General features: G+C 41.7%; 1 protein-coding gene across 1 annotated transcript in view; it reads left to right on the top strand.

Moving 5' to 3' along the window:
• Window positions 1-449: 449 nt before the first annotated feature.
• Window positions 450-25,522, top strand: part of foxo6b (forkhead box O6 b) — a 49,231-nt gene continuing 24,158 nt past the window's right edge. Inside the window, exon 1 of the mRNA XM_031279135.2 lies at window positions 450-2,004. Coding sequence (XP_031134995.1) covers window positions 1,489-2,004 — 516 coding nt within the window. The 5' untranslated portion in view covers window positions 450-1,488. The remainder of the gene's footprint in view (window positions 2,005-25,522) is intronic.

Here is a 25,522-nt window from a genome sequence, read left to right as displayed (position 1 = left end):
TCTCGATTAATCGACTAGTTGTTTGGTCTATACCATGTCAGAAAATGGTGAAAAATGTGGATCAGTGTTTCCCAAAACCCAAGATGATGTCCTCAAATGTCTTGTTTTGTCCACAACCCAAAGATATTCACTTTACTGTCGCAGAGGAGAGACAAAAACTAGAACATATTCACATTTAATGAAGCTGCAATCAGAGAATTTTGGACGTTTTTAATAAACAATGACTCAAACCGATTAATCAACTATCAAAATAGTTGCCAATTAACTTAAGAGTTGACAACTAATACACACACACACACACACACACACACACACACACACACACACACACACACACACACACACACACACACACCCACCCTCGCACACCCTCCTCCTGCTTTTGGAAACCTGTTCTGGAAGGAGTGACTTGATCCAGGCGGCGTCCAATTATATGGAAGCAGCACTTCTCCCACTTTATTCCAGGCTACAGTTAAGTGGCTTCAAGCCTTCAGAGACGCACAGGGTTGTAGTATAAAGGCAGAGCAATAAGCAGAGACGCGGTACCCATGTGACATGTGAACGGAAAGCCAAAGACAAAGGTAGAAATATCTCCTACACCAAGTGAGGCGTCTGGCGGCGTGCAGATGAGACACACACACACACACACACACACACACACACACACACACACACACACACACACAGAGAGAGAGAGAAGATGCTCCAAATCAAATCCATGAGGGCTTTTTTTTATCGTCTGGAAATCAACGGCTTCATATAAATGATTCATGAGAGCCTGTTTCTATTTCTAAAGGAGTAATTGCGCTCGCGGTGAGTTTCAGCTGAAGCCGGCCACCAACCAGTCTGCAGGAGGACGGCTGTAGAGCTTGGGAGCAGAGCCGCAAGGAAATGATAAAAGTCAGATGATTTTTGGGGAGTTTGAGAAGCGTTCGTGTTAACCTGCACTGACTGGACCTCATCTGTCAAAGGGATCAACTGTTGCTGCAGCCGTAGCGAGCACACACACACACACACACACACACACACACACACACACACACACACACACACACACACACACACAGACATTCTCCAAGTAGGTCTGGCTCTCATCATGGATGTTTGACCGCCACTTTGGTCCTGCATGCAGCCAACAAACACAGCCGGTGTTGTGCCATTAACATGGAAGAGACACTGATCCTGTTGTTGATGCCTCGGATACACCTTCATCTGTTGTGATGGGATGCCACATTGTTGCTCTGAGGAGAATTATAATATCCCACACCGCTGCCGGCTTTTCCCATACTGGTTTATCATCCGTGTGTGTGTGTGTGAGTGTGTGAAACAAGACACATTTCTTCTTATTTTTTTTTTTTTATTTGTATAAAGGGAGCAGTTTGGGCATTTGAACTCACTGGCAGACGTCAACATTGACAGGCTTTTTTTTTTTGTTATAGGCTAGTGACCTTGCCCGATTTTGGACTATCTATTGAGCGGGAGATCACCATGCTGATGATGATGAAGAACGGCGGCGGCGGCGGCGGCATGGATGCGCATCAGGTTGACATCGATTCGGAATTTGAGCCTCACAGTCGCTCGCGGTCGTGCACCTGGTCGTTGCCGTGTCCGGAGGATTTCCCCGGGGGGGGAGAGGAGGCGAGCCGAGCGGGTCTGGCTCTGGCGTCGGTCAAAGTGGAGCAGTACAACGTGTCCGCGTGCCGGGCCGAGAGAAAAGGCGGCGCGCCAGCGGAGATCAAGCACCCGGCCGGCGCCCCGGCCCCGGTCGCGGCCGCTCCTGCCTGCATGTCCGGGGCTGCGCTCGATGTGGCCGGCCAGCTGCGCAAAGCCAAGTCCTCCCGGCGAAACGCGTGGGGGAACCTGTCTTATGCAGACCTCATTACCCGTGCCATCGAGAGCACCCCGGACAAGAGACTCACCCTGTCCCAAATCTATGACTGGATGGTTCGCTTTGTTCCTTATTTCAAGGATAAAGGCGACAGCAACAGTTCAGCCGGATGGAAGGTAGGCCACATGAGAGAATGTTCTGACACCACATGGTGGTTGCTTTAAGTGGAAGAAGCTGCTCTATATTTAGCCGTAGTGTGTGTGTGTGTGTGTGTGTGTGTGTGTGTCTGCAGCACAACTCCTTTCGTGAATATTTGAAAGCCACATAATTGACCCCCTGGTTCCAGCGATTTATGTCAGTGGCGTGTCCCCGTGTCACTCCGCGCTAGTGTGTGGAGAGGGGCGGTGAGCGTGGCTGGATGAGGGTTCACTGGGTTCATCGTGTTTAGGGATAGCAGTTTGTGTGTTTGCATATAAGAGAAGGCACTAGGAGCCGAACTCCCCCTCTTCACGGTTCCCTTTTGGATATGTTGGATAAATAGAGCTAATATGCGCTGTGACGCATTGGCAAAGTGTCTGCTTTCGATCCTATTTTTCTCTGCGTTATCGGGTCAAACCGGGGACAAAGTGAGCCTCCGGTCCGATTTGCAGCTCCTCAACTGGAGCGTCACCCCATGCCGCCGGTTGGGTGCTCGGAATAAACCTTTTGGAGCCTCCCCGCCCCCCTGCTATCCAGTGCGCGCACGTCAAATTACGCACAGGCTGTGCGAAAGCATGGCACAAGGCGAGGGGGTTTAAAAGGACAATAACAAGGGATGATGACATGGGGTGTCACAGCAAACAGATGTAACTACAGATTATCCCTTAAATTCAAATGAATATGAGGTTAATCTAATAGATTGGTTGCTGTAATCTACTTAAATGTACCACCCATTCTATGCGCGGATTAATGGTCTTTTGTTTCCAAGCCCTATGCTGTAGCTTCCCCTTAATATTATTCTTTATGCTTTTCAAAGTTTTGCTCCTGCAGGCCACTTTTCTGAAATTTTCAGCCATTTCAAAGCAGACTGAAAAACGTCTTAATCAGATCTGCTGCTAAAAAAAAAAAGTTCAGTAAATTATAAATAATTGTGTTCCTATATCTGGTAAATATGGGCAATAATCCAGACTGTCTAAACTGGGAATTTATATGTAGGTCATATGTAAACAGAAGTAAATACTTTTTTTATCTAATTTTTTATTGTTAAAAGAGATGGAAAAAAAACCCCAATATATTTGAAAATCTGATTTCCATGTGTTTCATGGTCTTTTGGTGTAGTGGGGGTTTCATCAAGGGGCTACAATGGTCAACATTTCAATGAATGGGAATTTCTAAAATGCTGGATACACACTGTTAACTCTGACAGAACAGGGGACAGGGGAACTCCCTTCTTGTTCAATTTGACAGCAGGCTTTAATATTTACAGGCATTGTTTCATCTAGGAGCTTAAAAAGAGATACATCGTTCAACATCATGATAATCTTAAAGATTTATTTATTGTATTTATTTAATTTATGAGGGCAACATACATTAATCCACATTTCTTTAAATGTTAGCCAGCCGGCTAATTTTCAACTGTAGTCCTTTGGCGGGGTGTTTTGGGACCAGTGCGCCATGGAAACAGCATGCAATGGCTGCCAAACATGTTTAATAAAGGGTCACTCCAGTGATTTAGTACTTTACTTCTATAATGTTGGAAAGCTCATTAAATAGACGGATTGAAGAACGAATGGTCAAATTTAAACTTAAAGCAGCAGAGGCCAAGATATCCTGACTTTTAGTCTCTTTATGCGTCAAGCGGCCAAAACCCTGTATCCTTCAATACCCATAATGCAACTCAATAATGTCTTTTATGACAACTTATTTCAAACCCAACAACTCCAGTTTGTAACACAGGCTTTCCGTTAAAACTTTTAAGCCTCAAGCCCAAGACGAGATAACCGTGACTGTGACATCACCAGGGTTATTTTTTGACTTTAAAGCTCCCTCCAGAGCCACACAAGACATAAGACAATATACTTGTTTCCCAGGCTGAGTACTAGTTTAACTTGTGACGAGTAAACTGAGCGTCATGTAAAATCAGTTGGGTGCCCCTTTAATGGGTAGTTTCGTTTTTTTGTCAACCTGGACCCTATTTCCCCTTGCAGTGGTGTCTAAGTGACTGATGTGAACAAAAATCTTGAAATTGGTCCAGGATTGAGCGAGAACGCTGTAACCGGTAGCCGCGAATCGGGCTGCAATGTAACCCTATTGGGCTAATGCGCACTGTCAATTTGGTCCACTAAAAGTTCAGTTTTTGCCATTGACAGACTCAGATTGTTATTCTAAGTGTCTGACAACATTATGTAAAGGATCCCCAGAGATAGACCTTTATGTTAAAGAGTAAAATCCTTTTTGTTTAACCAGAAACAGCTCCGAAATTGCCATCGCCAAACCCACCAGACTCCATTTAAATAATCAGTACTTTAAGCGTGGACAGAGCCAGCATATCTCCACATGTAAATGGGTGAATTAAGGGTTTATTTCAACCAAACCAGAGTGGTGATTGTTGGAACAGTGGAAAGATGAACTAAGACGGCTTTTGAAAGTTTTATTTTGTTTCTGTCCACTTTGAATGAAGTGTGTTTTTTTTACGATGATAAAAGTCCTGATTATTTACATGGAGTCTGGTGGGTTTGGCGATAGTGATTCCGGGGCTGTTTCATGTTAAACAAAAATGATTTTACTCTTTTACAAAAGGTCTATCTCTGTAGGGATCCTTTCCATAATGTTGTCCAAACACTTGGAATAATAATCTGAGCCTGTCAGCGGCAAAACAAGCACTTTTACTGGACGTAAATTGAAGGTGCGCTGTTGCCCATTAACGTTACGTTGTAGCTTGTAGCTCGTTTCACTGCATCGGTCTTGCTTAATACTGGACCAATTTTAAGGATTGTTGTTCCCATCAGTCACTTAGACACAAAAATATAGGAAAATAGGGTCCAGGTTGAAAAAAAGTTACCCTTTAAGATTCTGATAGAGGGAATACAGAGAATTGGAAACGCAAGTTAAAGTGGGATTAACAGACATTTCACACCACCTGTGTGTTTGACATCGCTTTTATCCAAAATCCTTTATCTACTTCTCCTTCCATGTTATCATATCTCCCATCTGTTTTGTCCCTCTCACACACAGGGTTTCTCCAATGCTTTCCCCTTCCCTGACATCTCTCATTTGGCTCCATACCAGCCTCCAATTGAGCAGTATTAAGACGCAGATTAATCTCAATAAAATCACCATTTGATTTAGGTCTGAGCAGAGCGGCAACAACCCCTGTCCAATCTTTATGGTATGGTTTTTTTAAAAATTGGATTTAAAGCTGAGCTTAATTCCCGGGGGCCTTGTTCATGCTGCCCAGGGATGCCCAGCTTGATAGCTGCTCCCGTTCCAGCTTTGCGTGGACATTTTGATTGGCTGGTCTGGCAAGGAAGCCTATTGGTGGAGAGATTGAGGCTCCAAATCGAAGTGAAAAACAACTTGATTCAATCATAATAACACTACAAAACAAAGCATAAAAAAGGAGAGAGAGGAGGGACAAACACATGCACGCACATGTTGGACTGTAACAGTTGGCACTGATTTTAATGAGATTTGAAGCACAGAGGTACACACACACACTCACACACACACACACACACACACACACACACACACACACACACACACACACCCTCACATTCCTGTGTGTGATTCTGCTTAGATTGAACATTACTGATGTGGAGGGGTGTGTGTGTGTGTGTGTGTTGGGGGGGGGGGGTATATGGATGGATGGTTGGATGGGATGAGTGGGAGGGAAATAAGATCCAGTCAGAGTCTTGCTATTAAAAGCAGTCTTTAGGAGCTGTTGTGTAATCCTGTCTGAGAGCTGCTGCTCAATTCAGCCGCTGGGCTCTTTGTCTTCATCTGGGCCAGCAGCTTCTGCTGCCTCTTAATACCACGCACGCAAGCACGCACGCATGCACGCACGCACGCACGCACGCACGCACGCACGCACGCACGTTTAAGTGTCAAGCACTAAGGCTACAGAGTTGGACTGGATTTCTTTCACACACTCACACACTTCTTGTGTCCAGCGTTAGTGTATGGATTTCTATGATTGTGGACACACACACACACACACACACACACACTCGCACGCACACGCACACGCACACGCACACACACACACACACACACACACACACACACACACACACACACACACACACACACACACACACCATGACTATGTATTTCTGTGATTGTGGTTCAGTAATTGCGGTCAAGTGTTTGGGCCATGTTTGCTATTGTATCTGAGGTGGGAGGCTGTGTTTGGTCGTATGAAGTGAGTTCAGTTCTGTAGGTGGTCGTGGCGGTGGTGGTGGTGATGCGGGGGTATGCGCTCACACACACACACATTGTTATGTTCATTTCACAAGTGTCTGTGCGTGGGAATGGATGTGCTGTGGCCTGTCTGCAGGCTGTACTGTACTCCGACTCAGCAGCAGCAGCAGCAGCAGCAGGTAGGAGCTCTCTGACTCTACCTGGAGGCTCTACCAAGCTGCATGTTCTAGGAACATTGTGGGTGTATGAGTGTTGTAATCAGACTGTGATATAATGAGCACATGGCAAACAAGCATACTTATACAAAAAAAGCAGTCATTTCTGTTAGTTTTTTTGTCTTTAAAGAGCAACTAAACACAGTTTTATCTTGGAAACGCCTCAGTCACAATGGCAATGTGTAATAAAGTGACTGTATTTTACTAACTTCAAAAAGTGGATTTAGTGTAAAGTTATTTCATAACTTATACTGTAACAATTTGGTCCTTTTTACAGTATTTTTTACACGCTGAGAGTTTTCTTGTTTTTGTCCGGCATCCAACACCTGAGAGACGGCCGCAAACATACATTAGCATTACTTTCAGTATCTAAATTTGTATTAGGAAAGTAATTTTTTTCAGGCTATGTAATTGCTTGTTAATGCACCATTCTGGGAAGCATTTAGATCACTTTAAAGCTCCACACATACTTCTGTCAGAATGATGTGCATTCCCTGCACATGTGTATATAGTAGAGCTGAACCCTACGGGTCCTGACAATATTTTTACGCCGGGTTTGAGTTTATTTCTACTGTAATTAATCGAGAAAATTCTCTCTTTCTCTTTCTCTGACTGTGCCAATCTGCTGCATCCATGCGTGCCATGTGTTGCAAGTAGATTCATAATGCCCAACTGGGAAGACAAAAAGAGACACGTAACGTGTCCTAAATCACTCCGTCCTTCACTCATTCTCTTCACTCTATATAACAGGCACTTTATAGTTAACTCTATAATTAGCAGTAAATTGTGATTTTCGACACTTATGAATGGTCATTGTCTTGTACGTCACTGACAGCTGTAGAGTCGCAAGAATAGGAAGAGGACACAATATAGAGAATACATTTCACGTCGACATTCAAATAAAATGGTTGAACTTAGTTGGAAAAATGTGATGTCGAATAGATGAGATTTTTTTTCAGAACTTTAACTTTGATTTGGTCGTGAATATTTAATTTAATGCTAGAGAAACGTGAGATTTGCAACCAAGCTTTCTGGGGCTTTAAGGCCCATCCAGGGGAATAACACACACCAAACTGGTTGCAGGATCTTAGTTCTTTTGACATTTTAACTCACACATTTCTGAAAAGAAGACAATAAATATAGGATATATATGCAGGGAAATACTGTTTTAATTTTAATTTTAAAAGACTTATGTCAGCCCTAATACTGGTCCGACTGACTGTAAATTGGTTTACCTTCTCCTACTGTTTATCCCTGATTACTGAGAGCATCAGTGGATCTTTACATCTAATACTCTTCTAATCTGCTTGTAATGCATCACAATGCACTTCACGTAAAGTATTACTGCCCCCACTGACGGCCATCGCCTACTTCTGCCGAGATTCCACTTGCAGGAGATGGAAAAGAAGGAGAATAAGGTGCACAGCGAGAGAGAGAAAAAAGTGAAAGGCAGGGAGACATTTTGAGGAACAAGGTAGTATTTGTCCAGCCAATAAAAACCTTTTTTGAATTGGATTCAGAATTGAGTGGGAGATGGAGAGAGGCGGAAAGAGAAAAGATGGCCCCTGCTGCTGCGCGCATTGATAGCAGCCTTAATGCGTGCGATGCTCCAGCGCCAGCCGAGACAGAGGGGAATTTGGTTGGAGATGGTGGAACAGGCTTAGAGGGTTCCCTGTGCCAGCCGGGCCTGGCGCCGGCTCAACAGAGAGCCCTCTGCACTGCTACACAGTTATTGTTATTATCACAAAGGCGCAGCAGAAGGAGAGGCATCTCTTGAGTTGGCGGGCTTGGCGCTGGGTTAACCGGGGGCGGGGAACGGGAAGAGGAATATGGAAAGGCAAAAGGGGGGTTGGTTGTTGAATCTGAGACTATGGGTAAAAATCTCATCTGATCGGTCCTGTGAATGGAGAGAAAACAGTTAGGGAGAGTCGCTGAGGGCTTGAATGGCAAAGGAAGCCACGCTGAGAAGGACAGATTTTGATCTGAGAGGATCAGCTGCCTTGTTAGTGGATGCGGAGCAACTGAAAGGCGTTTGAATAGAACGCGGGCAGATATCACTTCAATCTGGAGAAGGGGTGGGATGTAAACAAGGGATGCACCGAGAGCGGAGGCGGGGTGTTTCACTGCTTAAATGAGTCATAGTGGTAGGGATACAACTGATATATTCTCGCCCTCCGCCCTTCACACTTCAATCAATTGGAATAAATCAGCTGGAATAAAAACATTGAGAAACACTCGACACACGGACATTCCAAAGTGGAAGTCCAGACACACAACAGCCAGTCAGGAAGGGGGATCTTGGGAATCATGCCTGGTGGTGTGTCGTAAAAAAAAATGTTGGCCCAGCACACGTTCTCTCGTTGTCTCCCAGACCTCAGGGCTTCAAAATGTTCTAGTGTCTAGTGGCTCGGACGATGCACAGAGCGGTAAAAAACATTCAGTCCTCACAGGTCAGCATGTATTGCTGTCACACTGCTAATCAGGCCTTAAATGTTTGCTTCTTTTCTACAACTCACATACACTTTAACATTCCAACTAACCATCTAGCCATTTGTTCCATTTATTTCTATATGCTACGAAAAATTAGCTGGACCTACTGTAGCTTGAGTTATGTAATCCATTACAGTAGCTCCTTAAGTAATATTTCATTTGGTAGATTATCTCAAAGTGTCAAATCAAATGTTTCTTTATGTTCCTGGAAAAATACATCATAAACCTAAACACATCCTCGTACCAGACAGAATAGGTGGTTTGCCAAAGACTCCCAATATGACAAATATGACCTGTGGAGAGTACCAGCGACAGGCTCACGTTGTGAAACGGTCGTTGTTTTAAACCATAAACATGAAGATGGACTACGCGTCTTCACTTTCCCCCACTGTACAAAAGTGAAGCCAAAATATCCCAGTTACGAGCGCTGCCATCTTGTAATTTTGGAGCAAGAGTCTGCACAGTTGAACAAACATCAGCGTGATAGAAACTATCTAAAACGACAGGAATCTGACATCTTTGGGAAAATGTTATTTGACTTGTACTTAGATTTTTTTGTTTGGCCTATGTCCCATCCGCTAACATGAAGGGGGCGGGATTTATGACCTATACTGCAGCCAGCCACCAGGAGGTGATCCAGATGTTTTGGCTTCACCTATACTGAAAAGTCTATGCTATCAACCCTTGTTTTAAACACGTGGTTAATCTTGGGGCCATCTTAGGAAGCAGTCGCGACCAGTCGAACGACGAACGCCGTGCAACAATTAACCAGTAACATAGCTCAAACATGGCGTTCGTCGTTTGACTTTTCGTGACTTGCCTCATTATGCTACTGTGGAAGTATGGTGCTATTTTGAGCCTTGGTAGTGGAATAGGAATAGCGATTTCTTTTTACTGTCCTTGTGCCCCGACGACTAGCGTTATAAGCTAATTAGCGGTTTGAGCTAAAACTGGTCACATTCAATTAGCATGAAAACATATCCCAGAGAACGGTCGACTCGGTAATCATGTGTTATTAACCCCTAGGTTCATTTTGCGCCGTATTTCTTCTTTAAGTTATTTACATAAGTGAAGTATGTTACGTACATGGCATAAGTTAATTAGCCTACTTTACGTAAGTTAACCTACATACCTAAGTTAAAATAAGTCAACGTTGACTTTTGGTTTCACATGAGACACAAACAGTGCTTTCCTGGGTGAAAGTCCTGCTCTTTATACTACGTTACCTGACTTCCTCCTTTGCTCCCATCATTACTGCGGCCACTAGGGGTTGACTAACAACAAACGTAAATATGGGTCTTAATAAGCTTTTTTGCACTTATGGCCGTTTTTTAGGGAGGATGTTCTGAAAAAACTGTATACTATGAGTTAGAAAATAGTCAGCAGAAATGTTTGGTATACATGATTCAATGTGATGTTACATTGCTCATCGGTATAGCGATAATATAAAAGCTGGGAGAAGGTTGTCGCAAATCATTCTTCAAGTCTTCATGTTTCTGTTATTTAACTTACACAAACTGCGGCAAACAAAATAAAACAAAAAACATTTTATTTCATTATTATTTTGAGATAACCTGGAAAGTTATATATATCACACAGGGAGTTACTTTTGAAATACAGTCATCCTAACAATCCCAATCCATCACTTCACAGCAGCATCAAACTGATTATTATCCCACCGGCATCACAGAAATAATGTAATCATGCATCTGAAATCGCACTACATTTTAATGTGATTAATGACACAGTTGCTTCATAAAGTATTCAACCCCGTAACTTTCTGCATATTGTACTCATTATACTATGCACCAATTTTAATAAATCATCATGCACTCGCAGTGTATTTATAATGGGCTTTTGATGCCTTATAATGCCTTATGAGCATCACTTCAAGTAAATTGTTGCCCTTATTTCCACTGCAAATGGGATTAGTTGTTGAGTTCCTGCACACGCTAAAATGGGTTTGATAGAGGTTTGTATAGATCTGAAGATTCTGTGTGTGTGTGTGTGTGTGTGTGTGTGTGTGTGTGTGTGTGTGTGTGTGTGTGTGTGTCTGTCTGTGTCTGCTCTTGTTGTTGTATTGCTAGGCCTGATGGGAGTCCAGGTCCGGGGGGTACAGCTCTAGTTAATAATTCAGATGAGGCTCATTATCAAGGCAGCGCAGATCTCTCTCTGATTCCACCTTAATTGCAGGCAGGATGTGCCTCTCAGACACTCTCAAAGTCACTCCCCCTCCTGTCTGCAGCCGTGCACACACACACACACACACACACACACACACACACACACACACACACACACACACACACACACACTTCCAGACCTCTCCTCACTGAGATCAGGCCAGACTCTTTGCGTGAGCAGGTGAAAAGACATTTGGAGATGAATGGATAAATCCCGCTCAGAGCGTATGACTATCACAGGAGTATCGAGTCCGAGGCCAGCCATGTGCTTCTATTATGAGTCACTTACATTTTTAATCAGATCTTCACGAGGGTTTTCTCCCTCTTGGAGGGCTCAGCAAACTAAGATTGATGGGACATAATCAGTTGGAGGACAGCAGCTCTGTGATTAATGCTGCTGGAGAGTGAGCCTCTCCGCTCCATGCCGGATGACCCGGATCGCGGCTTTTCAACCCCAAATTTTCTAGAGAGTTGAAGTGAGGAGGGCATGTAAGAACAAGAGAACTGCTGCTGCTTGACAAGTAGTAGTATCAGACGTACGTGGCATTTAAATAATGGCCTGGTGTTTTGTTGTGAAGTTACCGCTCAGAGATCTCTCTCAAAGGTGATCAGAGCACACAATTAAGATCACACACAGTCGAACAGAACAAATGTACAAGCAGAACAACATGAAAGGAGACCTATTGTGCATTTCTGTATTTCCTGTCATATCTAAATGTTACAATATCCAATGTTCATGTTAAACGTGAGCCAAAACCTCAGATTTCACACTGCCCTGAACGCTCCGTTTTTTTCTACTCTTGGCTCAGTATGATGTCATACCGAGCTGGTTTTCTATATATGGTCATCCAGGCAGGCACGCTACTGCAATCAGTGTTACATACGTTGCGTACCCTGCTACATGTAGCTACATGCTAACGCCAGGGAAAGCTGTAATCTTGGTTGCAGATGTTGTTAATTTCTCTTGGATTTCGGGTCACATTCCTGCTGGAACATGACCAGTTGTGTAGTTTTTGGTTTAGAACCCTTCATCAGCGATTTTGACGATTAAAAAGTGCTGCTACACTCCATTACAATCCGCCGCTAACTACATGTAGCTACATGCTAACGCCAGGGAAAGCTGTAGTCTTGGTTGCAGATGTTGTTAATTTCTCCCAAATTTTGGGTCACATTGCTTCTGGAACATATGTGGTTGTGTAGTATTTGGTTTAGAATCCTTTATTGGTGATTTTTTCATGGTAGAAAGTCTTGCTATTTGCAACGGACTGTACAGAGGCAGCGACAGCGGAGCACAGATGCAGAGACTCCGGAGATATGGAAACGCTGACCAATCAGAGCAGACTTGGCTTTTTCAAGGGGGGCTTGAAGCATCAGTGGAGTGAGTCATGATGACAATGCTAAGATGCTGATGTTAAGCAGGTATAATGTTGATCATGTTTACCTTCTTACTTTAGCGTGTTAGCATGCTAACATTTGCTATTCATCACTTAAGACAAAGCACAGTTGAGGCAGATGGGAATCATGTTAGTGTAGCGGGTACATGGTCGTGAACCAAAGTTGGTCAAATTGAAATTTAGACCTGATAATTGCAATTTATCCTGAAGGGGACATGAATATTAACTCATCCTGTAGTTTTGAGATATTTCACTCAAAGCCACAGGGCGATCCTCAAAATCAGCAGGCTTATCCTCTGGGGACCATGAATGTCTGTACAAAATGTTGTGTTCATCTGGCAATAATTGTCGAGGTCTGGGCCAAAGTGGTGGCCTTAGCCCACAGACGTTGCCATAGAGCCATGCTGCTAGCATGGCTAAAAATAAAATAAAATTGGCATTTAACTTGAACCATTCCTTCTTTATTTCTGTCTCGATACGGCTTTGAAAATATGCAGTGCTGACAGCTATAGTAAAATGTCCTACTTACACTACTTTATTTGCTATGTTTACATCTGATGATATCCGACTTAAAGCTTTGGTGTGGTAAATGTCTTCTGTTTACTCTTGGGAGACATTTCTATGAATGAAATTTGCCCAAAATGGAGTACAACAGGACGCCTTACATACTGTAGCTATTTGGGGGGCGTTGATTATGCCAATGATCACATCTCTAATACCAGAAATGATGACAAGTTTGTGCAGTTAAGAAACTTAAGAAAAACATATATGTGCAAACCTCACAGTGGTTTAGGATGCAAATACAAAGGATTTTTTGCATGAGACCCAATGACTGAGTCAATTCATAAAAGCAAAAAAAACAAACTTAAATGTCTACAAAGTAGCACGTGAGATAGGACATTGGAGGGAAAAGTATTTGTACAGTGAAATATGCTGAAAAAGTTAAATGTTTCAAGGGAAATGAATGGTCACAGTAGGTACAGAACAACAGGGCGTATTAGTAAAAAGCTGCACTCCATCATTTTACTGTACTATTAATCACACTTAATGCGTATTGTTCTCAGTGTAGTTCAGTCATGTTCAGGTGATGTTCTGCATCAATCAAGTCACATTCATTCGTTGGTAATTTAATCCATTTTCATTAAAGATGTCTGTAATTGAACTTTGATCATAGTTGATGAAAGCCATTTGAAAATGAAAGCCATCAGTGCCTTAAAGCCTGATCACTGGCTGTGAGTTATTTGCTTATTGTCTTTGTTAAAAAGTCTGTTAAGACAGTTGCTACACTCAGGAAGGTGTCTGCTAACGATGTCAAGTCGGGCCCAGACACAGAAAAAGAACATGCCTACTGTCTATTGTCAGCACAGAGAAGGGTCAGGGAAGAGTATCTCACTTCATGAATATTCATCAGTCTAACGGCATATTTGGACAAATTACAATAAAAGCCTTTCAAGCTGGAGCTGAGTGGAAATAATTTACAATCTAGTCATTTTGGAGGTTAGTAATCAAACACCATTAAACTGCTTTTAATCACGGCTAAGCAGATTCACATTATGGTATGTACAGATCATACTGTATGTGTGTGTGTGTGTGTGTGTGTGTGTGTGTGTGTGTGGGCAGTCCAGCAGGCAGACAGAGGTTAGAAGCGTAAGATGCCTCTCAGTGGATTTCTGTGTCAGTTTGATGAAAATAGGTCAGGATTCAGAGCTTGGCGTTTAGCATTCTGCTCATGTGATGCTGCCCCCCCCCCCATCTCCCTCACCATTCCTCTGTAATCTCAACTCCGTCCTGTCATCCTCTGTCTCTCTGTTGTGGCTTCCATAACTTCAAGCTCACGTAAAAGAAAATTCAAATCTGCGGCCGTAGATTAAACCTGCTCCAACACAAAAATTTCACTTAAATCCACAATTGTCTGTGTCTGGCAGAATTTATTTGATTTAGATGTACTTTTGAGTATTGTAGTCCCGCTTTTGAGAGAAAATAGATGTGCCGCAAAGTTTTATGAGGATAATATTTCAATCGTGGCCAGCAGTGACCTAGCTTAGTAGAAGGTCTACAGTATGTTTGTTCACCAGTAGAAGGGCTGGATTTATTATTCTCCCACAGAGTAGGCCCTCATCTCTCATGACCTGCCATGCTTTAATGCTCTAAAAGGTGAATTCACTTAGAGATGAGGCAGCGCAGTGTTGAGCTACATCTGAGGCTGTGCAATTGAGTCACAGCAACCACCTTTGGCATGTGGAGAATTGGCTGTACACAAACAATGGGTAAATATAAAGTTAACAAAAATACGAGATAAGTGAAAAGACTGCTGCCAGGTCAATTCTGTTAAGTGAATTTTCTGATAAGATTGATCTGTGTCCAATTAGATTAACTCAACAGAAAAAAAAGCTTGTTTCAAAACGTCTTGTTGCCTGGGAAAGCTTGGCCATCTTACCATCCAGCAGCTAATTAAGTATGTTTTAACATGACATGGATATAAGTAGTCTCCAGATGTTCATTTATAATGATTTGATGTTGTGTTTCCACTGCATGGTACGGCTCTGCTCTACTTCACTTGACTCACTCTTTTTTTCTATTAGCAAAAGTTGTGGATAGTACCTGGTACTTTTTTAATACAAGCAAGCTATAACTATACTATCTATCTATATACGGTACTAGAAGGTGTAGTTAAAACACTGCAGGCCACTTATTGGTCAGAGAAAGCTGTCACACAAGGGACATCCTGCACAAACTCGCCATTTAAAAAAAGTCAAGCTAGGGTCAATAGCAGCCGCAATGTTTTATTCACAGCCTGCAAAACTATCTGCACGTTACGCCGCACACTACGCCGCACACTACGCCGCACACTACGCCGCACACAGACATTCCTCTGTTTTTGGTGCCGATGAAGATGATATCACGGTAGCTTCATGCGGCACAGGTTATGGGGATCAGCTGAGAATGCTGCGGCTACTATCCTCAGTGGAAAACGAAATAGAGAAATGGACGGGTTACCAAAAGTGAATTGAGTCGAGCAGAGCCGTACCACACAGTATTTGTTTGCTCATGACTTTTCATTTATTTCCACTGCTATATGATTAATTTGGTACAAATGCAATGTTACAATTGAATGGGCAGATTATCATGAATTTACTGAGCACATTCATGTCACTCACTTCTCTCATAATCTAACAGTTGCAGTCGCCTGTTGCAGTGAATAAAAACTGTGCTCAAAACATTTGGGAGTAGTGCAGCAAGGTGAGACACTTTCTTGAGGGGAAAATTGCTGATTTTATTAAAAAATCTAGGGCATTTAGAAGTAGGAAAAATATACATGAAATTGACTGAACACATCCATGCCCAAAAGAGGACGAACCCTAGGACCCTTTTTAAACGATCCTGTGCTCTTTCCTTAAGTGTCACCACCAGGAGAAACGTGCATGTTTTAACCTATTATTGATAAGGCTCTAAGAATCGTCAGAGCATAACAATGGCTTTAATGACCACTTCCGTCTCTGTGGGCCACTAGCATGGCGTTTTAGTGTCTCTGATGTCAGTGAGGAAAATCAGATTTTAACAAGGCATTGATTGTTGAATGCAGGCAGGCCTACAGTATTAGCTTTGGGTAATCACACGTATCAGCAATGAAAAATAACTTCTAATAACCAAGACCCCCCCGGGGGTTTCATAAGTCCCAGGTTCACTCCATGTCAATTGGTTTGGTGATTTGATTATTGCAGATGTGTTGTGAATCTGCACCACAAAAGCACAACATCAACTAAAGTGGGTTTTGCAGTGTTGGCGAATTGTGTGTCCCTGTCCTGTAGAGGAGACCTGTGTCAAAATCTAGTTATAAGACCCTTATTATTTTGGTTCGATTTTGCTCACATATTGCCTATTCCTAAATAATGCTGTGTTTAATCAAAGAACAACAAACTAACTGACACCCTGGCTGGTCTCTGGGTGTCTGGGCCTGCAATGAAGCTGCCATGTGTGTTCTACCATATGCAACGGAGTATATACATGATGTACAGAAAGTGGTAGATGGGGGATCAGTAGGGGGCCAAAGACAATTTGGTCCCCGAGCCCCCACACAGGTTAATTTGGCCACGCTAATAACATACAGTGGTGGCAGAAGTATTCAGATTCTTTAATCAATTAAAGTACTAATACCACACTGTTAAAAAATACTCTGTTACAAGTAAAAGTCCTGCATTCAAAATGTCACTTAAGTAAAGGTATGTAAGTATCATTAGGAAAATGTACTTAAAGTATTAAAAGTAAAAGTACTCAATGCAGAAAAATCCTCCCATTTTAGAAACCGGAAACGATCCAAACTGTTCTGTCATCAATCAACTAAGTGTTTAATCTGCTAATCATTTCAACTGGACTTGTAGGTCATTATATTGTTGGCTAGTTTAATTTAAAATAAAACATTGCATTTTATAAACTGCATGGGTTTTGTGTGTAACTAGTAACTAAAGCTGTCAGATGAATGTAGTGGAGTAAAAAGTACAATATTTCTCTCTGAAATGTAGCGGAGTAGAAGTAGAAAGTGTCATGAACAGAAAAGACAAGTACCTCAAATTTTTCCTTAAGTACAGTACTTGAGTAAATGTACTTAGTTACATTTCACCACTGATAACATACAGCAATGAAAGTAATCAGTCAACTAGCTGTTAAAAGTCACTGTTATTGAAGTATATAAAGTAAAATGTTTCCACAGACGTACACATGTCCGTCCGCTGTCTTCATTTTCTGCAAATCCTTGAGTGCCCAGTATCTGTTCCCTCCTTTGTCAGCTTCTACCTTGTGAAGTGTTTGATTGTGCCTCCCTAACTGATTTATTGGCCCTCTGAAAGTCTGACTTCATCAAATCCCTGATAACGCTAGTCATATATACTGTCTTTGATGAGTGCCACTGGAATCGATGTGTGGATTTAATGGCAGCATTAATCTGCCTGTTTAATGGTGTTGTTGAGTGGAAGGTGGTCACCACAAGATGCGGCACTAAAAGGAGAGTTATGGGCCCAGCCGGCGAATGATGAAAGGGCAAAATGCAAAGCAAGTTGAGATGTGGAGAAGGGCGGCAGAATTAAACAAGGTCTTGCTATACATACACTGTACGGAAGAGAGGCTGATAGAGACTAGAGCTATAGTTACTGAGCATGCTGTGAATGAAAAACGTCTGTAGCGGGTTGTCATCGGTCACTAGGTGTTGCTACACACATGCCTGAGGTGAGATTTTATTTGTTAGCACGCTTTGCGTTTCTGCTAATTTATTGAGAACACATGATAATTGATTCTCATGCGACATTTATCGGATTACACAAGTATGCTTTGTTTCTCGTCTCGTCATAACCCTGTTTAGAATATGAGCCCGCTAAAACATATCATACATCATACACTTTTTTTTCCCCCGGCTGTTTTTCAGAACAGTCAACATTGTGCCAGGTTGTTTCTTTGTAATGAGGCCCAGTGAGGACTTTATGCCATGTTTAATTGGCTGTGGCTATGAATAAGGTTACATCAATATGCTGGCATCATAATAGGCTGTTATCATGTCGTCAACCTCTGATAGGATGAAGATCAGTGGTGGAATGTTACTAAGTATATTTACTAAATGCATTTACTCAAGTACTGTACTTAAATATAATTCTGAAGTACTTTAGCGTTAGTATTTAGTGCAGCATTTAATGCTATACTTTTATTCCACTACATTTCAGATACTAGTTTACTAGTCAAGATTTTACCAGTCTGGATCAACGGAAGTACATTTCCAGGATAATTGCCGGACCTTCCGCTGTCTGTGTGTGCCGTTCTCAAACTCTGTTTGCTTAGTCAAACAATGACAAGCTACAAAATAAAAATGAATGGAAATTTGGATGGTGCAACAAAGCAGGCCTGCTTGGATCTTTCGGGGAATGATTGTAAAGATTTACAAAGAATATGTTTACGGCATTTCCTCTCTAACTGGGACATGTTGGGACTGATTGGTCTATACACGGAGATAGACACGGATGGTAATAGCTAATGAGGTATCCTGCTAATTTAAATAGCTCACGTTACTGTATTGTGTCAACAGTTACCTTCATTTAATAGTGTATGTGGCGTTTTCTAACTCTGATGATGTCATAGTGATGTCATTAGGGTTATTTCGGCTGGGGCTCGGAGACTACACATTTTGATTGGAAATCTGTAAAAAGTACAGCCGTGACACTTGAAAGAAATTGATGTTTACCAGGCCGGGAAGTTCAGATTTGTAGGAGTTGCATTGTGGGAATTGTAGCATCCCTTGTTGTTGGTGCTTGACCCATACTTTGACCAAAGGGCAGGATATCTCAGCCTCTGCTGCTTCGATTTAGACCATTTTTTCTTTGTCTGTCTTTTGCAAGTCCCCCAACTTTATGAAAGTGCAATAGTAAATAGCTGAAGTACTCCTTTAAGTGGCATGTTAAATGTTTCTGGTATGTTGTTTGTATTTCAATTACTTGAAATTGAGTATTTCTATATTGTGGTATTGTACCACTGCTAATTGTGATGCAGTTTAAATGTTTAAACATGTTATCAACACTACAGTGCATGGTAAGACATTATTTAGCCCCAAAACTATAAGGCTATAACAGTAATATATAGCGTGGAGTTCAGTTTTAATGCCCCATGATAGTCTAAATGCTGTACAGTATCAGAGGCCTTTTTGGGCATTATTGACCATCATGATAAAATATTGTCAATTTGCAGCTTCACTAAGCCCACAGTAATGAATAGGCCTGTCACGATAACAAATTTTGCTGGACGATAATTTGTCCCAGAAATGATTGTGATAAACGATAATATTGTCTTTCTGAGACCATTTCCATCTAATATAATGATAATGGCATAATAATGCAGGTACACCTTTTCAAAGATCAATAAATTTATTTCTAAAGAATATTTAACACTGGAACTGGAAGACATTTGAAATATCCGCAATAAATTAACAAAAAATTTTTTTTCATTTTATTTATTGTTTGTGGTTACAAACAATAAATAAAATGGACTCCCAGTCTCTGTTAACAAAATATGCACTGGAATAAAAACAAACACAATCAAAAACAATAAATAAAATGGAAATTTTTCCAGCCGCAATAATTTAAAAATTAAAAAAATTATCGAGCTCATTTTTATTTATCATGCGATTCATTGATTTATTGCATATTGCGACAGGCCTAGTAATGAAGCTGATGGGAGGACAGGATGCTGGTAGCGCTGTGGTTGCGTGAGCAGTGCACAGGCCTGTCTCTCGCGGATATTAAAGACGCAGCGCCGAGGCCTTTCCCTCCGCTCTGTCCCTGCACTCCCTCTCTCCCCTCGCCTACCCCGTTCTCCCTTTCCCTCTCCGTCTCTGCTAATGATCTGCTCCGCCTGTCGCTGCCTGGCTGACTGATGCCCACTGACAGCCCCACTCATGCGGAAAGGCTGCACCCCTCCTCCCCTTCGTGCGCACGCACACACACGTACACACACACACACACACACACACACACACACACACACACACACACACACACACACAGTAATGAACTCCTACACATCCCAACGCTATATATTTACTATATACCATGTGTGACACACATGCACCATGCACGCCAGCTTGCGTAAGCACTCATGGCCAGATAGATCCACACAAACAAATCACGCCCATTTGTTCAGTCACATGTCAACAGACATATATGTAGATCAGATGACGGATGCACAAATAGAGCACACAGTTTGCATGATCCACCGATAGCACTCATCCTATACTATAGATTCCAGCTGACTTACCATCCATGCATTCATTTTTATGCAAATGACAACATATTGAATTAGATAGGCGGAATGGAAAGTGGCACATTTCAGTAAAATTCCCGTAGTGTCACAAAATAGTTTTTTGGCTTGCTTGAGGCAGAAAAGTTATAAGAAATAATGTAATAAGATGGGAATGTATTAGTCATATGAATAATGAGGCAGGTTTGACATGATAAGCTTGGTGAACGCCTCACTCTCAACAGTTAGTGTTATGGACATGATGTGTGATACACAACTATCCAGAAGATTGATGTACTGTATTACATTTAGTTACATATCAAAGTGCATATAAGTGTATGTATTAGTGAGGAAACAATTCATTGCTTAGTTGATGGACAGAAAATGAATAACTTTTACCGTTTTGGTAATGGATTATGAGTCATTTATCACATCAACATCAACTGGTTCCAGCTTCTCAAATGTCAAGATTTGCCACTTTTCTCCACTCAAATACATTGTAAACTCAATACATTTGGCTTTAAGAATATGGTTAACAAAACAACATTACCTTCATCATTTTTCCCAATTTTGTGACATTTTAATAGTAACACTTCAAGTTTTAGCATTTAAAAGCAGTATATAACCATTTAGATGGTTGAGTGGCTTACATGGTTTATAACTCAGTATATAACATTGTTAAAAATGTATTAATGTACAGTTATTGTCAACAATTATAACTTCTCGTTTTCTTCATTTTATATATTTAAAATAATCCCTGATGAAAAGTTCCTTATGCAGTTATGCACAGCTTTCCTTGCCCACCAAACCCATATTTTTACAACTGTGTTTTTACTATTTTGTCATTTATTTATTTATTATTTATTATCTGTTTATGCAGCAGCCTCCACTTATAGGGACCCACCAGCGGAGTTATCGTTTTTGACAAATACATTAATAACACTTAAATCTGGTTACAGCTACACTGACACAATATATTTCTGCATTCAGAAAAAAACTACTGATTCACTTCAACCTGTCTCATAGAAACCCAACTAATTCACATTTCATTGTTGCATCTTTAAATTTGCTTTGGAGTCACCTAACCCCTGGATGTGGGGATTCAGGTTTGATTATTATTATTAGCTGTGATTGCCAACACTAATCCAAACATTTTCAAAAACCTGCTGGTAGGTGAGATTTCCCACGAATATTAAATGTATTTATTCACACATTAGCCAATCTGAGATGAGGCAGAAAACACTCCAGTGGTGCTCAGAAATAAATCCTCGCCACTCCTCATATTTAGCAACGACTTCAAATTGCAGCTTGTGCATATACCCTGCTTTCTCAATAAACTAATTCCTGAAAATCTTTCTATTCTTTCATTAGAGTGTGCTCGATGGTGTTTTTTGCCTCCAGCGGCGCCTTCCAGGCAGCTAACCCTAACCTTAACCCTAAATATAACCATTGCCGAGCTGCCTGGGAGGAGATGTTGGGGGCAAAAAACACCAAAGACTCCAACATTAACTCAGTACTCTCCTGCTGCTCTTGCTCCTAATTACTAATTGGCCCTTACTTATAATAAACAGTCATGCATATGGAAATCTGATCAAAATAGCTTATTTGAACCAAATCAGGGTAATTCATTCCCATACACATCCAGTGTGGTATTGATCAACTCTACAATCAATCCATTATATGTCATTTTTTCTATTATTTTTTTTTGTGTGCACACAAAATAAAATAAAAAAGAAGAAATATACAATAGCATAATAAAATGCACAGGTGGGCCTGTGAAAGGAAACCACCTACACTCTGAGAAATAAATCCATAAAATGACTTAATAAAACTTCTGGCAGCTCATTACCCGGACTTTGTCCCGTCATTAAAAAGCGGAAATTAGATTTTTCATTAGTCTTGCATTGCCAGACCTTCCTCCACAGCGCTGCGGAGGAGGGTCTGGCTAGTCCACACAGCATTCCATTCAGAACAAAAACATGCTTTGGTTTATTGGCATTTCTTTAAACCAATCACAATCTTCTTGGGTGGTGCTAAACGCCGGACGGAGCCACGGTGCTGCTGCAAAATAGCCTCAGGAAGGAACTTGTTTTGGTGGAACGTGTACGTTCAAAAGTTGTTTTAGTCGTGCGACAGAAAACTCAGATTGGACAGATAGTCTAGCTAGCTGTCTGGATTTACCCTGCAGAGATCTGAGGAGCAGTTAACCATAGTCCTCAGAAATCCACCGGAGGTTAGAACGCCAACACAAAGGAAGAGGAAGGGGACGGACATCCAGCTGAAAATGAGGGACATCTGGCGGAATTTCCTCCGGCACCTGAACAATCCCAGAAATTAAACATAAAATACCATTTTCTCTGAGTGTGCTGGGCTCAGTCCCACCTCAGCATCTCCACATCAGCGCCCTGCCAGGGAGTTTCAGGGAGGTAAGAAACGAGGTCAGTGAGCAACGCTGTGATGCAGGGCGACACCCCCGGGCTCCCCTCAGTCCCAGCCTGCACACGGCCCACAGTGCCCCAGCTGAGGGCTCAGCTCTGCCATTACACTGGGCCATGGTTCCACAGGGCTCTGCCAGGCCTGCCGCCTCTGGCACAGATCAGACCGGGAAACTCGGCCAGGTACTTCACTACTCTACACAATATCTGGGCAGGAGACCAATAGGAGAGAGTTACAGAGGAGTACAGAGCATGCTGTGAGCATGTGCGATCACTGAAGGCTTGTATCATGTGGACGAGCTGAAAGTGTTGTTGTCATTACTTAGAATTCATCATGGGGGAGACAGAAACGACGCAATATAGCTTTAAGGAGAATACCCTCTCATATGGCAGTTGAAAGGGTTTCTGGGTAGGGGTGTAAATCACACGTTTTATCACGATACGATATAATATCGATTCTTTGGACAACCATACGATATTTACTGATATCATGAAGTCTGCCAAGATACGATTTTGATTCAATTCAATTCAGTGGACTGCCACCGCTATATGATAGCCTAAATAAGCCCATTTAACATAACCAATTATATATATATATACATAGCCTACTTACGAAAATATGATTTGACAATTACAATATTTATTCTTTTTATTTTCAATAAAAAGAATAAATATGAAGTGGGAATTTAAAAAAAATGTGCATCTTAAAGATGACGATATGCATCGATATTTTCATATAGATTTACGGTATTTCTTGTGAAATACTGAATCCTTTTGCCATTTGACAGTTACCCAAACAATCTGAGGTAAGGGGGGGAAATCACTTTTTACAACTCCATCATCAAAACTTTTGATATTGAATCGCAAGTAGACATTAGCTGTGTTGGAAGCTGTTCCCTATCACGGAAATAGTTCCCTATATAGCCTGTTCGTCATTTTGTAGTGGTGTTCGAATTCTCTGCGGATAATTTCATTCACTATATAGTCAGTACTATAAAATACCCACAATGCACTGAGCGTACATACGATGTACCCTACATTTTACTCCCGTATACCACAATGCAACGCGGCCGGCCGAGGAGAAGAAGAAGGAGGAGACCCGCGGAAACTGAAAAGGAAAAATGGAGCGGGCTTTGGTTTCTAAACAGTGGAAATGTAACATGCAACATATATAATATACAACCTTTTACTATTCTCCTGAGTGCTCGCTTTGTTTCAGGGACGGATTAGAAGTATTTGTGTTTCGGTTTGTTTACATGATGCTGGGCGCACCCGCCTTCGTCACACAAATAACCGGCGCATCTACTGACGCTGATGTTTTCAGTGAGTGTCCGAAATCTCGTTGCCGATATAGTTCACTATTTAATAAACACTATATGGTAGTAGTGAGTGAGTGAATGAGGGAACGGTTTCCAACACAGCTCTTGACTACGTTTACATGCACATAATATTCCAGATTTTGTCTTTATTCCGAAGGAGACAATACTCTGACTGTTTATGTGGCTAATTACAGTGAATATTCCACTAATATTCCTGTGTACATGCAGCCATGCAAAATAAGTTTTTTTCAAAGTTCTCCATCGACAGTGGACTTGTTGAACCGTGCAAACACAGCGTCCATCTTTCATGCATTTCATTCAGCTTCTTGAAAATGTCTGCATTGCGATGTTTGTGCATATCCATAATGTTTAAAAGTAGCGGTGTTTCTCCTTTCATTTGGGCATGCATCTCTACCGCAGCCCTGCAAACTGTTGGCTGGTTGGTTTGTGTACAGTAACCATAGCAATGCACAGAGCTGACCGTAAGCCGTAAACAGGCATGAGGCTGTAAACTGTCGCAAACTGCGGTAAAAACCCTGATTGCGACGCATATTCCGAATGCTCTGTATACATGTCCAAAGAATGCGTCTAAAACCTGAATAATACCGTCGGATCCCACATGTCCTAATCAGAAAATGCTATTTTCGGAAAGAGACCTTAGTCAGAATATCCAAATGAAATATGCTGTTTACATGACCCGTATCAAATTCAGAATATTGTTATATTCGGAATAATAGTGGAATATTAGTGTGCATGTAAACTTACTCATTGTTTTATTGTAAGAGGTCACAACACATAAAGGTGGCAAAACATTGCTTTATTGCACATAATAAAGTTTTATTATTTTTATGGACATGTTTTATTTTGACAGTCCCCGGTGGTAAAGGGCAGCGTGGAGGGAGGGAGGAGAAGAATATAGCACCTTCTGCCCTTCAAACACACATGGAAGCCTAACCACGAATAAAAGCTGTTAGAAACGATTGACACCACGCAACAAAGACACACAGACGCACAAAATCCATTTCCATTTTTCTTCAATTAACAGGACGATTTCAAACTTTGTTAGTCGGACCGCTGAGAGAACAGTGAAGTTCTCAGTTCAAGAAAACGCAACAGCGCTTAGATGTGCAGCAGGAAGAACTTCAAGCCTCTAATGAAGTTTCTCGTATACTCTTTGAAAGACTGAAAGCTCTGTTTTACTCCACCCCTCAGCTTCCAGCTTGACCCCCCCCCCCCCACTTTACTCACACATGCACACACAAGCGCACACACTCAAACGCACACAAAAACACACATTCCAGCATCCCTATTAGCAATTCATGAGCAGCGTCTCATTAGACTTTAAGTTTTACCATAGGCCTCTGAAGTATATGGCTGGAGCAGTTATTAATATTTCATAGTCTCCCATTGAGGAGCTAAAAACGAAGTCGACCCGCTTCCGCTACAAAGTGACTCGCGCGCCTCGTTTTTTTTTCTACTTCTTTTTT

Source organism: Sander lucioperca, chromosome 16 (genome assembly GCF_008315115.2).
Source record: "Sander lucioperca isolate FBNREF2018 chromosome 16, SLUC_FBN_1.2, whole genome shotgun sequence".
Classification (NCBI taxonomy): domain Eukaryota; kingdom Metazoa; phylum Chordata; class Actinopteri; order Perciformes; family Percidae; genus Sander; species Sander lucioperca.
The sequence above is the reverse complement of the archived record's forward strand: the minus strand, read 5'-3'. Positions and strand labels throughout refer to the sequence as shown.